This window comes from Penaeus monodon, unplaced genomic scaffold, assembly GCF_015228065.2.
Source record: "Penaeus monodon isolate SGIC_2016 unplaced genomic scaffold, NSTDA_Pmon_1 PmonScaffold_3160, whole genome shotgun sequence".
In the NCBI taxonomy this organism is placed as follows: Eukaryota; Metazoa; Arthropoda; class Malacostraca; order Decapoda; family Penaeidae; genus Penaeus; species Penaeus monodon.
This window is the reverse complement of record NW_023657857.1, coordinates 10,199-26,131: the sequence shown is the minus strand read 5'-3', so window position 1 is coordinate 26,131 and position 15,933 is coordinate 10,199. Positions and strand designations below refer to the sequence as shown.

The 15,933-nt window shown below is 40.0% G+C and overlaps 1 protein-coding gene across 1 annotated transcript; it reads left to right on the top strand.

Annotated features, from left to right (window-relative positions):
- The first annotated feature begins 336 nt into the window (after window positions 1-336).
- Window positions 337-3,903, top strand: LOC119570562 (calcium-activated potassium channel subunit alpha-1-like). The gene is made up of 7 exons (XM_037918247.1): window positions 337-588; window positions 1,055-2,242; window positions 2,462-2,557; window positions 3,024-3,111; window positions 3,256-3,405; window positions 3,480-3,662; window positions 3,787-3,903. Exons 2-7 carry the CDS (start codon window positions 2,013-2,015, stop codon window positions 3,901-3,903), a joined length of 864 nt encoding a protein of 287 aa, XP_037774175.1. The 5' UTR covers window positions 337-588; window positions 1,055-2,012.
- Window positions 3,904-15,933: the final 12,030 nt, after the last annotated feature.

Here is a 15,933-nt window from a genome sequence, read left to right as displayed (position 1 = left end):
TATGAAAGAACTGGCATGACAGGCTTGATAAAAAATACAGTCTCAGATCATGAGGGTAATTGTACGAGATTGAAGAAATAGGAGGTTATGCTGAGATATCCCATTTAATTATCATCTGGAAGTACCTGATCAGGATATTAACGTGGTGGTTTGTGGTGACTGGGTTTATATATTATGTAAGTAAGGATATGAATACTTTTGTACCAGACTTAGTGAGGATGATTTTAGCCGTATTTCCGGACTTTACTCCATATAGACCGATATTGCGCAACAAGTTAGTGTCTATGTAGTTTTCTTCCTGTTTCTTTATTCAATATTAATGTGAAATAACTGAAAATCCTGCTGATAAAAAAAGACCAAAGCACTGTAAGAAATGGAGTGAAAAGGAAGTCTGAGGGAGCTGAGTTGCCTTTGTCTTCATACTCCCCTTTTTATTTCTTTACTGTATTTTTTTATCTTTTGTAATATTTTTCCCTAATTACCTCTCATCAGGCATATTGTGTTTTGTGGCCACCTGAACACACAGAAGATCCGTATTTTTATAAAGACAAGGATTAACAGGGATGCTGACCTGGTCTTTCTGGGCGAGTAAGTATATTGTGCTTTATACACAGTAACTCTTCACCTACATGATAAGGCTTCCGGTGGTGCTTCACAGGGCGATTCCCATTATAAAAGCTTCACTGATTTCTTTTAATCTGGTATCACTCGGAAGTATTTTTCTAAGCATATTAAATGTCCAAACCAAAAATGTAGAAAGAGTACAGCGTTTAGGAAGGTTGGGATTGTATGCTCTTTGTGTTCAATCTGCAATGCTACTAGTGATTAGCAATCGGCCCCCACTCTGGATGTTGTATGAACACCTTACTGCCGCAGCCTAAGGCGCGATCCTGAGGGAGTGTTAAGTGAATCTGGCCCTAATGTTTTCTCCTTTCACCAGCAACTTCATACACTTTGTAATTTCTTGGTCTGAATTGAGACATATTTAATGCATAGTGTCATTGTTGATTAATGTGACACCATATCTTTTGTATTTAATTCAACAAAATTGCAGTTGTACTCCGTGTGTGAACTGCGAATCACCACTCGAAGGCTTGCATCCTGTCCAAGGCCTGGTTCAAGATGGTCGAGAACTTGCTGCGGTAATCATGTTACTTTACTCTTGTTCAGACTTGAGGAAGATTGAACCCTTTCTATGTAATTTTACTTTATTAGTATTTTTTCATGGTGTGGTCTAGTGTAAAGACTCTTATGTAAAGGATTTGAACTTATCATTTCCTTTCCAGATCCATAAAGCACGTGCCTGCATTTTCCTCTCAAACCAAAATAGCAAAGACCAGGAAGGGGAAGACTTAGGAAACATAAAGTTGGCATTAGATGTCTCAAGATCCACAGCTTCCCCAGTACTCCTGGAATTGCTTCAGTGCAAGAGCAAGGTTGCTTTCACATACCAGTTGGTACCAGTGAGACTAAGTTCATTTGATATTGTTGATTTACTTGAATAGTTTAGATTTGTATTTTACAGGAACTCTTTGATGAGGTGTTTCAGCCAAGACCAGAAGACGGCGATGTGAGTGTCTTCTGCTATGCAGAGTTTAAGCTTAGACTGATGGGCTATTCATGCCTCATCCCTGGATTCTCCACATTACTGGCAAACCTAATTTTGCCAGATAGGGTTGAAGATATCGCCAGTGTACGTACATCCGTTAATCTAAGTTGATTGGTGTTTTTGTTAGTAATCAAGTTTCCTAAGGGCTATTGATACATTGGGTTAGCGAAGTTTGAAGCTTGTGTCACATAACTGAATGCTGTATTTCCAGCAGACCCATGACTTGTGCTATTTAACCTGGCTCTACTTCACCGCAGTTACAGCAACTGCTGTCGGCTATGGTGATGTCTCATGCAAGACAATAATAAGCAGATTAATCCTCACCTAACCCTTGCCACAATGGCAGATATTGAAAGTAAACTGTGGCTGACAGTCTTTGATAAAAAATACAGGTCATCAGATCATGAGGGTAATCTTCGTACTGAAGATTGAAGAAATAGGAGGTTATGCTGAGATATCCCATTTAATTATCATCTGGAAGTACCTGATCAGGATATTAACGTGGTGGTTTGTGGTGACTGGGTTTATATATTATGTAAGTAAGGATATGAATACTTTTGTACCAGACTTAGTGAGGATGATTTTAGCCGTATTTCCGGACTTTACTCCTTATAGACCGATATTGCGCAACAAGTTAGTGTCTATGTAGTTTTCTTCCTGTTTCTTTATTCAATATTAATGTGAAATAAACTGAAAATCCTGCTGATAAAAAAAGACCAAAGCACTGTAAGAAATGGAGTGAAAAGGAAGTCTGAGGGAGCTGAGTTGCCTTTGTCTTCATACTCCCCTTTTTATTTCTTTACTGTATTTTTTTATCTTTTGTAATATTTTTCCCTAATTACCTCTCATCAGGCATATTGTGTTTTGTGGCCACCTGAACACACAGAAGATCCGTATTTTTATAAAGACAAGGATTAACAGGGATGCTGACCTGGTCTTTCTGGGCGAGTAAGTATATTGTGCTTTATACACAGTAACTCTTCACCTACATGATAAGGCTTCCGGTGGTGCTTCACAGGGCGATTCCCATTATAAAAGCTTCACTGATTTCTTTTAATCTGGTATCACTCGGAAGTATTTTTCTAAGCATATTAAATGTCCAAACCAAAAATGTAGAAAGAGTACAGCGTTTAGGAAGGTTGGGATTGTATGCTCTTTGTGTTCAATCTGCAATGCTACTAGTGATTAGCAATCGGCCCCCACTCTGGATGTTGTATGAACACCTTACTGCCGCAGCCTAAGGCGCGATCCTGAGGGAGTGTTAAGTGAATCTGGCCCTAATGTTTTCTCCTTTCACCAGCAACTTCATACACTTTGTAATTTCTTGGTCTGAATTGAGACATATTTAATGCATAGTGTCATTGTTGATTAATGTGACACCATATCTTTTGTATTTGATTCAACAAAATTGCAGTTGTACTCCGTGTGTGAACTGCGAATCACCACTCGAAGGCTTGCATCCTGTCCAAGGCCTGGTTCAAGATGGTCGAGAACTTGCTGCGGTAATCATGTTACTTTACTCTTGTTCAGACTTGAGGAAGATTGAACCCTTTCTATGTAATTTTACTTTATTAGTATTTTTTCATGGTGTGGTCTAGTGTAAAGACTCTTATGTAAAGGATTTGAACTTATCATTTCCTTTCCAGATCCATAAAGCACGTGCCTGCATTTTCCTCTCAAACCAAAATAGCAAAGACCAGGAAGGGGAAGACTTAGGAAACATAAAGTTGGCATTAGATGTCTCAAGATCCACAGCTTCCCCAGTACTCCTGGAATTGCTTCAGTGCAAGAGCAAGGTTGCTTTCACATACCAGTTGGTACCAGTGAGACTAAGTTCATTTGATATTGTTGATTTACTTGAATAGTTTAGATTTGTATTTTACAGGAACTCTTTGATGAGGTGTTTCAGCCAAGACCAGAAGACGGCGATGTGAGTGTCTTCTGCTATGCAGAGTTTAAGCTTAGACTGATGGGCTATTCATGCCTCATCCCTGGATTCTCCACATTACTGGCAAACCTAATTTTGCCAGATAGGGTTGAAGATATCGCCAGTGTACGTACATCCGTTAATCTAAGTTGATTGGTGTTTTGTTAGTAATCAAGTTTCCTAAGGGCTATTGATACATTGGGTAGCGAAGTTGAAGCTTGTGTCACATAACTGAATGCTGTATTTCCAGCAGACCCATGACTTGTGCTATTTAACCTGGCTCTACTTCACCGCAGTTACAGCAACTGCTGTCGGCTATGGTGATGTCTCATGCAAGACAATAATAAGCAGATTAATCCTCACCTAACCTTGCCACAATGGCAGATATTGAAAGTAAACTGTGGCTGACAGTCTTTGATAAAAATACAGGTCATCAGATCATGAGGGTAATCTTCGTACTGAAGATTGAAGAAATAGGGGGTTATGCTGAGATATCCCATTTAATTATCATCTGGAAGTACCTGATCAGGATATTAACGGGGTGGTTTGTGGTGACTGGTTTATATATTATGTAAGTAAGGATATGAATACTTTTGTACCAGACTTAGTGAGGATGATTTAGCCGTATTTCCCGGGACTTTACTCCATATAGACCGATATTGCGCAACAAGTTAGTGTCTATGTAGTTTTCTTCCTGTTTCTTTATTCAATATTAATGTGAAATAAACTGAAAATCCTGCTGATAAAAAAAGACCAAAGCACTGTAAGAAATGGAGTGAAAAGGAAGTCTGAGGGAGCTGAGTTGCCTTTGTCTTCATACTCCCCTTTTTATTTCTTTACTGTATTTTTTTATCTTTTGTAATATTTTTCCCTAATTACCTCTCATCAGGCATATTGTGTTTTGTGGCCACCTGAACACACAGAAGATCCGTATTTTTATAAAGACAAGGATTAACAGGGATGCTGACCTGGTCTTTCTGGGCGAGTAAGTATATTGTGCTTTATACACAGTAACTCTTCACCTACATGATAAGGCTTCCGGTGGTGCTTCACAGGGTGATTTCACTTGGTTCTACACCAACAACCCGCTCTGCTCTGGGGAAGTAATTGGTGTAGATACCAAGGAAGATGGTGTAGTGGATGTTGAGGGAAGAACTGGATCTAAGCAAGTAGGAAGAGCATGTCGCTTTGGAGGAAGAACTGATGGAGTGGGTGACATGGTAGCAAGAGAAGGCGATGTGGCTGCGGAGGAGACAGCAGGAAAGTTCTGATAGGCAAAGACTGGTTTCCCAAGTACCCTGTGAGGGTATACTTCAACTGTTCTGCAAAATGAAATGCACACATCAATAATTGATTCCTATAATAGATATATATACATATAAATACATTTATACATATATATACATATATATTTACATAAACATACATATATCTATATATCATATATATACATATCTAAATACTTATATACATATATATATTTATATATATACATATATATATTATATATATATATGTATATTATATATATATGTTATATATATATATATGTATATATATATATATGTATATATATATATGTAATAATATCTATGTATATATCTATACATATATATATACATATATATATATACCATATATATATATATATACATATATATATATACCATATATATATATAATATATATACATATATATATATACATATACATATATATATATACATATACATATATATATATACATATACATATATATATACATATACATATATATATATACATATATATATATATATATACATATACATATATATATATACATATATATATATATACATATACATATATATACATATACATATATATATATATACATATACATATACATATATATACATATACATATATATATATACATATACATATATATATATACATATACATATATACATATACATATATATACATATATACATATACATTATACATAATATATATATATATACATGGTTAATGGTTAATGGTTAAAAGCAAGAGAAATGTGCTAGACATCTAAGGTCATGTAGCACTATAGTTAATGTTTGGGAAGGGTGGTTGAGTTAGTGATTAGTTGTCTAAGCTGGGCAAAGGAATTGGTGAGTGAAAGGGTTAGGGTCGGGTGTGGTAAGGAGTTAGATTAGATGAAGGATATGTATGCGTTTGAGGAAAGAGAATAGGTTGTTGAAGCAGAAAGTGTGGGATTCTGAAAGGATGTCTGATAGGTTGGGAGGTTGGTGAAGGGAGGATAGATGGGGGAAAGCAGAGGTACGGGTTGTTTCAAAACGTGGGCACGATAATAGGATGTGAGGGATTGAAAGGGGAACATTACAGAAGGAACATAAGGGTGGATCAGATTGTGACATCAGATAGGAGTGTGTTAGACGGGTGTGGCCAATGCGTAAGCGGGCGAGAGCAGTCTCCAACGTCTGTTCCGATGAAATGGAGCTGACCAGGAGGAGATTGATAGTTTTACAGAATGTAATTTATTAGTGCGGAGGCTTGACCAAAAAGATTGCCATCATTTATACAAGAAGGTCTTAAAGTGTGGGTAATAATCCGTGGCTGGGATATGTGAGAAGCGTGGTTGGTATGATGTGGACATAGAGGCGTGGCGTGCTAGTGTATCTGCCTGTTCATTGCCGGGGATTCCAACATGGCTGGGCACCCAGCAAAATTTGATTGTTTTATGGCGTGTGGACAGGTAGACAACCAGTTCTGGATCTTACAAACAAGGGGTTGGTGGTGTGTATTGACTTTATGAGAGTTAATGAGTTACGGAGTCAGTAAAATTGTAAAAGGAAGAGAAAGTGAGTATATGTGTTTTAGAGCAAAAAGGAGTGCATACAATTCTGTAGTAAGGACACTGGATTCAGGAGAAGGGAGTATTTGAAAGTACGAGTTGGAAGATTACTGCAAAACCAGCACCGGAGGTGGATTTGGAGCCATCAGTATATACATGAATACTAGAGAATGAGTGGAGACATGGTCAAGGAAATGTGTGAGAAGGACAGTAGGAGGATATTGATTTTGGTGGGTCGGGGAAAACAGAAGAGCAAATATGGGGGTGAGGTATGAGCCATGGAGGGACGGAATGGACAGAGAATGGAGAGGTTGGAGATGGGGGAAAGGGAATGTGAGAGGAGGGTATCCATGCGTGTTGAGAAAGGAGTAGTTAATCGTGGAGATGAAGCTAAGGTAAGAAGTAGGGTTGTGGGATATTTAGTTTAGTGAGGGAAATTGGTGGAATCGAACATAGCATCGGAGAGAGAGAAGGGCACGACGTCGAGATAGAGATGGTATGCCTGATTCATGTACAGGCTCTCAACTGGGGAGGAGCGAAAGGCGCCTAGTGCTAAGCGAAGACCACAGTGATGGATTGTATCAAGATGGGCAAGGAGAGAAGTTGAGGCAGAGGAGTAGATATGGCATCCATAATCAAGAGTGGAGAGGATCAAAGTAACATGAAGATGAAGGAGAGTTTTGCGATCTGAGCCCATGATATATGGGAGAGAGTTTTTAAGATTCGAAGACGGCGGAGAGCTTTTCTTTAATGTGTAAATATGGTCTCGCCAGGACAGTTTGGAGTCAAAATGACACCTAGGAATTTGCCAGAGGAACGGCATTGGAGTGGAGTGCCATATAAAGAGTGGGGGTAGAGGACCTACACGTGAGCGAGAGAAAAGAATGGAGAAAGATTTAGAGGTAGAAAAGCGGAAGCCATGGTTTGTGGCCCAGGAAGAATACTGATGAGATTGCAGATTGAAGAAATTGGTAGAGATTTGGTATGGATGTGCCAAGGCATAGATGGTTAAATCATCAACATATAGTGATGACCGGGCTCTGGTGGTAAAACTGAGACAATATCATTAACAGCAAGAAGGAATAAAGTGGTACTGAGCACACTGCCTTGTGGGACACCTTCGATTTGGGGAAAGAAAGATGATGTGGCAGAGGCGATTTTAACCTGGAGAGAGGAAGGACTTTATGAAGACACCCATGTTTCCACGTATGCCTAGAGAGGACAATTGTTGGAGGATATGGTACCGCCATGTCGTATCATATGCTTTTTCTAGATCAAAAAAAATAGCTAGTACGGATTCATGGCGTGCAAATGCAGATTAATATATGTCTCAAAATGAGCAAGGGGGTCAGCTGTGCTTCTGGCACGGCGAAAACCGAATTGGGAAGGAGAGAGAAGATTGTGAGATTCAAGATACCACATTAAGCGGAAGTTCACCATTCGCTCTAATAGTTTGCACAAGCAGCTAGTTAGTGCGATGGGGCGATAGTCTTGAGGAGGGTACCCGATTTATTGGGTTTCAGGAAGGGAAGGATAAGAGCTTCTCGCCAATTAGAAGGGAAATTTCCTGATGTCCAATGTGGTTGTAAATTTTTAAGAGGAAGGATAAGGAGGAAGATGGGAGTTGCGGAGCATACGGTAGTGAATACCGTCAGGGCCTTCATGAGTGTTACGGCACGATTGTAGGGCAGCAATGAGTTCAGAGGAAGAAAATGGGGCATTATAGGACTCATCAGAGGATGGGGTGAAGATAATGGGGGTACGTTCTCTGGTGGTCTTAATAGAAGAGAAGTGTGAAGATAGGTGAGAACCACTACTGACCTGGCTGAAATAATCACCCAGTTCATTAGCGACTGGAGGGATCAGAAATGAGGGTATTTCGAATATGGAGGACAGGGGCAGGATGGGGGGGATGTTTGCCTGATAGTTTATGGATTCGGCGCCAAACATTTGAGATAGATGTAGAGGATGTAATTGATGAAACATAATTTCGCCAGCTATTTATTTTACTATTCCGGATTGTACGACGGAGATTGGCAGATGCTCTTTTAAGGAGATAAGGGCTGATAATTGATTTGGAGTACCTCTCTTGTAGCAGTAACTGTTCCAGGCTGCACGTTTTAAGCGAAGTGCTTTAGTGCAATCAGAATTCCACCATGGAACACATTTGGAGGTATATGGTCTTGAGGTTCGAGGGATAGCTGTATGTGCAGCTCTTAAGACTGTATTTGTGAAATACTGTATCATTTCTGAAATGGAAGTGAGGGAGGATGGAGGGGTATGAATAGCAGAGAGTGAAGTGAAAGGTATGCCAGTCAGCTCTATCAAAACACCAGCGTGGGGAGTTAGGGAGTGGTACGTATGAAGTAGGAGAAAGGAGAACTGGAAAGTGGTCACTATAGGGAAAGTGGTCTAAGACTGACCAGTGGAAATCTAAATGAAGAGAAGGGGAGCATAGAGCGAGGTCAATGCATGAAAAGCGATCTGAATTTAGTATAGTAAGGTCAGCTGTGGAGAGGAAGCGCTCTAGAGATCGGCCTCGGGAGTTTGTGATAGAATCACCCATAGAGTGTGGCGGCAGTTAAAGTCACCAACTATGAGGAAAGGTGGTTGAAGTTGGGAAATTAGATTTTCAAAAGCAACAAAGTCAATGGGGTGGGATGGGGAGAAGTAGACTGATATCACTGTGATCCAACGATGAAGGAAGATACGGATAACTGTGCAAGGGACATTGGTTTGAAAGGGAGGTGTGACATAAGGTGTTTTCTGATTGATAAGTATGGATGAGACATAAAGGGAATGTGGGGATGAGACAAAATGATAATTGGGGATTGGTATTGGAGGATGTGTTAGAAAGGTCCTTGAAGGCATACAATAGATGGACTATAAGAGAAAGGATATGACGAAGGTCAGGTCTGTGGGAGTGGAAACCGCGAATATTCCAATGAAGGATAGTTATACTTTACTGATTTTGAGGGGGAAGCAGCTAGAGGGTGGGAAAAGGACTGAGAGGTCTGAGATGGGAGAGGTGTGGGAGTTGGTGTTCTACTAGGAGGGGTATTAGGAGATGGAGGGTCTGAGGAAGGGGATACTTGTGACATTAGGGATTCACGTGTGTATCCAGGAGGGAGTGGAAGGGATAGAGGGGATGGTGGGAGGGATAATGTGGGCGGGGTTGGGGTTGGGGTCGGGGGGGATGGGTTGTGTTGGGAGGAGGTAGGAGGATTGGTGTAGGGGGGATATCGTTAGGAGGAGGATGGATATCAGCAGTTACTTGGAGTGTGGAAGGAGCAGGAGTTGTAAGATTTGAGGTTGAGTGTCAGTTTTCATTAGGTAATCTTGAATATTTTCAATGGTTTCTTCTAAGGAGTTGGTTTGGGAGTTTGGGGGATATAGGATTTCTTGTGAGGGGGGAAGAGAGGACTGGTGTCTCAAGCAAAGGAGTAAAGGAAGGTGGAGGTGATTGTGTGGTAGGGAAGAGGGGGTGGAACGTTTGTTCTGTCTGTTACGGGTAGTGCGAGGAGGGAGAGGGGAAGGTGTTGGGGTTGTGGTGGTGATTGAAATATCTGTAGTAGAGATTGGAGTGTCTGGATTTAGGATGGCAAAAGAGTTTGACTGGGGAAGGTAGGAGGTAGAAGAGGGGGGTTTAGATGTAGGGGGGGTGGGTTTTAGGAGAATTGTAGAATGAGCAGTATTACTGGAGTAAGGAGTAAGAGAGAAACCACGTCGACGTGCTTCTTGTCTGGCTTCACGTAGTGTGAGTCCAAGTTTGAATCTGAGAGTTGCTACCTCAGACTCAAATTTATAGGTGGGACAGCCCCTATAAAATACATTATGGGGGCCGCCACAGTTGGCACATGTGCGTGATTGTGCAGGGCAGTTAGATCGGGTATGGCCAGGTTGGGCACATAGTGGGCATCTGGCTGTGGAAGGCAATGTTTGGCTGGGTGTCCTAGACGCCAACAATTTTGGCACTGACGTGGAGGAGGTTGGTATGGACGAACAGGGAGGGATTCTCCTCCTATATAGACGTTAAAGGAAGGTCATGTCTACGGAAGGTAATTTTGGCTATGTTAGTGGGTTTCTTTTGATTACCTCTGGGGGGAATGGAGTAGCATTGTACTGACGTTGCATCATAGTCTGTGAGACAGCAAGGTAGGTCTTCTCCACAATCTGACCAATCTTTGTCATAGATTGGGCAATTTGCTGGGGAGATTGAAACTGTTCCGGTGCAAGTATTGAGGGTTGGATGGGGTTCTGCAAGGATGGGGTTACCATATATGTCTGTTAGTTTTGTTAATGCTATAGCTTGGTTTTCGGATGTACTGTGACAAGACGGGAGCGGTCGGGTCGGCTACGGAAAGAGACTTTACCTACTTGTTTTTGGAGACATTGTTGGAAGAGAAGGGTGTTGTCAGAGTAGGGAGCTGTGGGAGGGATCACAAAAATCGGTCCCATTTGGCTGCGCTGAAGAGGGTATTCAATATTGTTGTAGTGATAGGGTAGTCGAAGGGCGGGTGCGTGACGATGGAGTAGTGTTGAGGGAGATAGTGTTATGGGGAGGTGGGCAATAAGGCTGTAAGGTATTAATAAGGGAGGATGGGGTGGTTGATGTTGGAGGTTGTGGGGGTAGAGGTGATGAAGTTGAGCGTGCTGGGAGAGTGAAATGTTCCTTAAGGATTGGTTGTTGGCTACTGTACTAGTAGGCATTGATGAGGGGGTAGTTGTTGCAGTGGTCAAAGGAGAGCCTGGGGTCAGGGAATCGGATGAGTTTACATCTTTGGGGCTATTTGATAAAGGGGCAAGCCTCATTGCCCCTAATAGTGGGGATAGGTTTTTCATTATTGGCCATGTAAGCCTGGATTATGTTGGGATAAAAACAGTCCACCCCTCAGGGTCCCTTGAGGGGTAAGGGCTAGATAACAATCAGGGGAATACCGTGCCCATGGCTCCCTCAGGCCGTTCAGGACTGGCACAAAGTCACCTTTCATCCTTTCAGCACGGCTCTCACACTTAGGAGGTGGATAGCAGAAGGTTTGGCGAAGGGACAGAAACGAAAGGTGGGAAGGAAATAAAGACCATGCAAAATTAGTTGAGTCGAGGGCTGAGTCCCAAGGTTGGGGAGTTCCCCATCATTGGGTCCCAGTCTCCGCCTCCTAAGCCCCCCACGACAACAACGGGCAAGGGATTGGGGGGTATATACACATATATATATATATACATATATATATATATATACATATATATATATATACATATATATATATATATATATATATATATATATATATATATATATATATATATATATATATATATAATATATATATATATATATATATATATATGTAACCTATGTAAATATAAATATATAAATATATATAAAACATCTTTTTGTCTGTCTGTCTGTCTATATAAGTCCACTGCAATTAGACAGGGTTCTGGGGGAAAAGCCCTAAGTTAGGAATTTGTTTAATTCAATCAGTTTGTTTGTGGATTCCCTAGGAGGTAAGTCGCTTTGTAAACATTACCAATACTTGCATTTATATAGTTTGTGAGAGAAATTGACACAATTCATCCATAAAAGTGTGGATAATTGATAGAAGGATTAATAACTGCAAGGTTGGATGAATGTGTGAAACTAAGAAACTAACAATGAAGCTATCCCATATATATGTAAATGTACATACTTAGATTGTAAAACTATACCATATTTTGAAGATATACTTATTAATGAGTTTTTACAATAACCTATATCAAGAACATTTCAAGAATATTGTAGTTCATCATATGATCTGGTCTTCTTTATTTCTTTCAATATTTATTTATTTATTTATTTGTTTTTCTATAGGAAAGTATAGTAAACCAAACACAACCCAACTCACCATGGTAGCCACTCGAGAGCCCATTCCACTGTTAACTCCTGGTCTGCAAAATACCTCCCAGGAAAATCGGTGCTTCTACGGTACGCCACCGAATTTTTGGGAATGGCACTGAACCATCTGCATCCAGCCAATAATTATTATCGTGATCTTTGAACACTGGAAAGACAAATGCGTCTGCGTCACAAACTTTTCCCATGTAAACATTCGTTATATTATAACAATAACTACACACTGCAGATTTTATCTGTTTCATAAACTTACTCTGATACATAAGTAAATAAATGTGCAACAAAAGACACGAAAATAGCATTAAATAATAACAACAAAGCGTCAAATAAGAAGACTCACCAACAATTTCTTCTTCTTCTTCTTTCTTCTTTTATAGGGTTTTAGACTCTTGTATAGTCTATATCCCCTGGATCTATTTTTCTTCTTTCCCTTTTCTTATATTATCTCTGTTAGTTTTGTTTTCCTCAGGAATATTTTGGTGTGTCCTTAATATGTAGTACTTCTTAGTTGATGATGAGAGATCAGCACCTGTAAATAATAATTCTATGTTAGGGCTGTTTATTTTGTTTTTTTTCAGGGCTTCCATCAATTCTGTTCTGTGAGAGTGAAATCTGGGGCATTGTAATATTATATGTTCTAAGTTTTCTTCTGGGTTGTGACACCATCTGCATGATGGGTCATTGGTTATTTTCATTCTGTGTAAGTGCTGGTTTAGTCTTGTGTGTGTGGTTTTTGATTCTTGTTATACAAACATCTAGTTTTCTGTTTTTTGATCTTGTCCATGGTTGCGGATCTGTATTTTTCAGAAGATAGTTTTTTGTGTCTAAGATTGTATTTATGTGTGTTTTCCATTTTCTTTGATTATTTGATCTTATTTGTTTTTATCTTCTTTTTTTTGTCCTCATGTATGGTTATGGGATTGCCTATATTGTGCGCTTTTTTTGCCGCTTGATCAGCTATTTCGTTTCCTCTTATATTTTTGTGTGATGGAATCCACTGAATTGTAATTTTCTTATTTTGATTTGTTAGTGAGTATATCATTTCCTGTATTTCGATATAATGTGTTTGTAGTGTTTTGGTTTTTGTGTTTGTAATAAATGTAGAGCTGATTTTGAGTCTGAGAAAATAACTGATGTTGTTAATCTGTTATTCTGGATATATATAATTCCTTGTTTTATAGCAAAGAGTTCAGCCTCTATTATTTCTGTTTCTTCTGGTAATTTCCAAATTGTTGTGATGTTTTTGTCTTGGATGTATATGGCTGCTGAAGTGGAATTTGTGTTTTATTTTTGATCCATCTGTGAATATCTTTTTATAGTTTATGTACCTTGTATTTTCCATCTTTAAAAATTGCGCTTTAATTATTTGTTCAGGTACATTCTTTATTGGATCATCTATAAAATTTTGTTTAAATCATTTTATAAATATCAAACCAAGGTGGGATAGGTGTTATGTTTGGCAATGTTTTTGTTTTCATTGTTATTTGTAATTCTTTACATGTTTCTATAACTCTGTGCACTAGGCCGCTCTTATTTTTTTCTGGGTTATATTCTTCTATATTTGCTGTTATATTACTTTTCATCTGGTTGTCTTCTTGTTTTTCTAGTATTTTCATCATCTGTATACACTCTTGTTCTTTTTGTTTATATTTGATGGGCATTTTGTTTGTTAGAGTGTATAATGCTAATATTGGGGTGGTTAATGGTTAATGGTTAATGGTTAAAAGCAAGAGAAATGTGCTAGACATCTAAGGTCATGTAGCACTATAGTTAATGTTTGGGAAGGGTGGTTGAGTTAGTGATTAGTTGTCTAAGCTGGGCAAAGGAATTGGTAAGTGAAAGGGGTTAGGGTCGGGTGTGGTAAGGAGTTAGATTAGATGAAGGATATGTATGCCGTTTGAGGAAAGAGAATAGGTTGTTGAAGCAGAAAGTGTGGGATTCTGAAAGGATGTCTGATAGGTTGGGAGGTCGGTGAAGGGAGGATAGATGGGGGAAAGCAGAGGTACGGGTTGTTTCAAAACGTGGGCACGATAATAGGATGTGAGGGATTGAAAGGGGAACATTACAGAAGGAACATAAGGGTGGATCAGATTGTGACATCAGATAGGAGTGTGTTAGACGGGTGTGGCCAATGCGTAAGCGGGCGAGAGCAGTCTCCCAACGTCTGTTCCGATGAAATGGAGCTGACCAGGAGGAGATTGATAGTTTTACAGAATGTAATTTATTAGTGTGGGTAATAATCCGTGGCTGGGATCAAAAATTGCCATCGTTTATACAAGAAGGTCTTAAAGTGTGGGTAATAATCCGTGGCTGGGATATGTGAGAAGCGTGGTTGGTATGATGTGGACATAGAGGCGTGGCGTGCTAGTGTATCTGCCTGTTCATTGCCGGGGATTCCAACATGGCTGGGCACCCAGCAAAATTTGATTGTTTTATGGCGTGTGACGGGTAGAACAACCAGTTCTGGATCTTAAAAACAAGGGGGTTGGTGGTGTGTATTGACTTTATGAGAGTTAATGAGTTACGGGAGTCAGTAAAAATTGTAAAAGAGGAAGAGGAAAGTGAGTATATGTGTTTTAGAGCAAAAAGGAGTGCATACAATTCTGTAGTAAGGACACTGGATTCAGGAGGAAGGGAGTATTTGAAAGTACGAGTTGGGAAGATTACTGCAAAACCACACCGGAGGTGGATTTGGAGCCATCAGTATATACATGAATACTAGAGGAATGAGTGGAGACATGGTCAAGGAAATGTGTGAGAAGGACAGTAGGAGGGATATTTGATTTTGGTGGGTCGGGGAAAACAGAAGAGCAAATATGGGGGTGAGGTATGAGCCATGGAGGGACGGAATGGACAGAGAATGGGAGAGGTTGGAGATGGGGGAAAGGGGAGTGTGAGAGGAGGGTATCCATGCGTGGAGATGAAGCTAAGGTAAGAAGTAGGGATTGTGGGATATTTAGTTTAGTGAGGGAAAATTGGTGGAATCGAACATAGCATCGGAGAGAGAGAAGGCACGACGTCGAGATAGAGATGGTATGCCTGATTCAGTGTACAGGCTCTCAACTGGGGAGGAGCGAAAGGCGCCTAGTGCTAAGCGAAGACCACAGTGATGGATTGTATCAAGATGGGCAAGGAGAGAAGTTGAGGCAGAGGAGTAGATATGGCATCCATAATCAAGAGTGGAGAGGATCAAAGTAACATGAAGATGAAGGAGAGTTTTGCGATCTGAGCCCCATGATATATGGGAGAGAGTTTTTAAGATTCGAAGACGGCGGAGAGCTTTTTCTTTAATGTGTAGAATATGGTCTCGCCAGGACATTTTTGGAGTCAAAAATGACACCTAGAATTTGCCAGAGGAACGGCATTGGAGTGGAGTGCCATATAAGAAGAGTGGGGTAGAGGACCTACACGTGAGCGAGAGAAAAGAATGGAGAAAGATTTAGAAGTAGAAAAGCGGAAGCCATGGTTTGTGGCCCAGGAAGATACTGATGAGATTGCAGATTGAAGAAATTGGAAAGATTTGGTATGGATGTGCCAGAGGCATAGATGGTTAAATCATCAACATATAGTGATGACCGGGCTCCTGGTGGTAAAACTGAGACAATATCATTAACAGCAAGAAGAAAAAAGTGGTACTGAGCACACTGCCTTGAGGGACACCT

Bases quoted from the DNA above. Each gene is read 5' to 3' on its own strand.
- LOC119570562 (XM_037918247.1), top strand. From the start codon at position 2,013: ATGAGGGTAATCTTCGTACTGAAGATTGAAGAAATAGGAGGTTATGCT. The intron at 2,243-2,461 runs GTTAGTGTCTAT...ACCTCTCATCAG, and splicing joins AGACCGATATTGCGCAACAA to GCATATTGTGTTTTGTGGCC. The intron at 3,663-3,786 runs GTACGTACATCC...CTGTATTTCCAG, and splicing joins GGGTTGAAGATATCGCCAGT to CAGACCCATGACTTGTGCTA.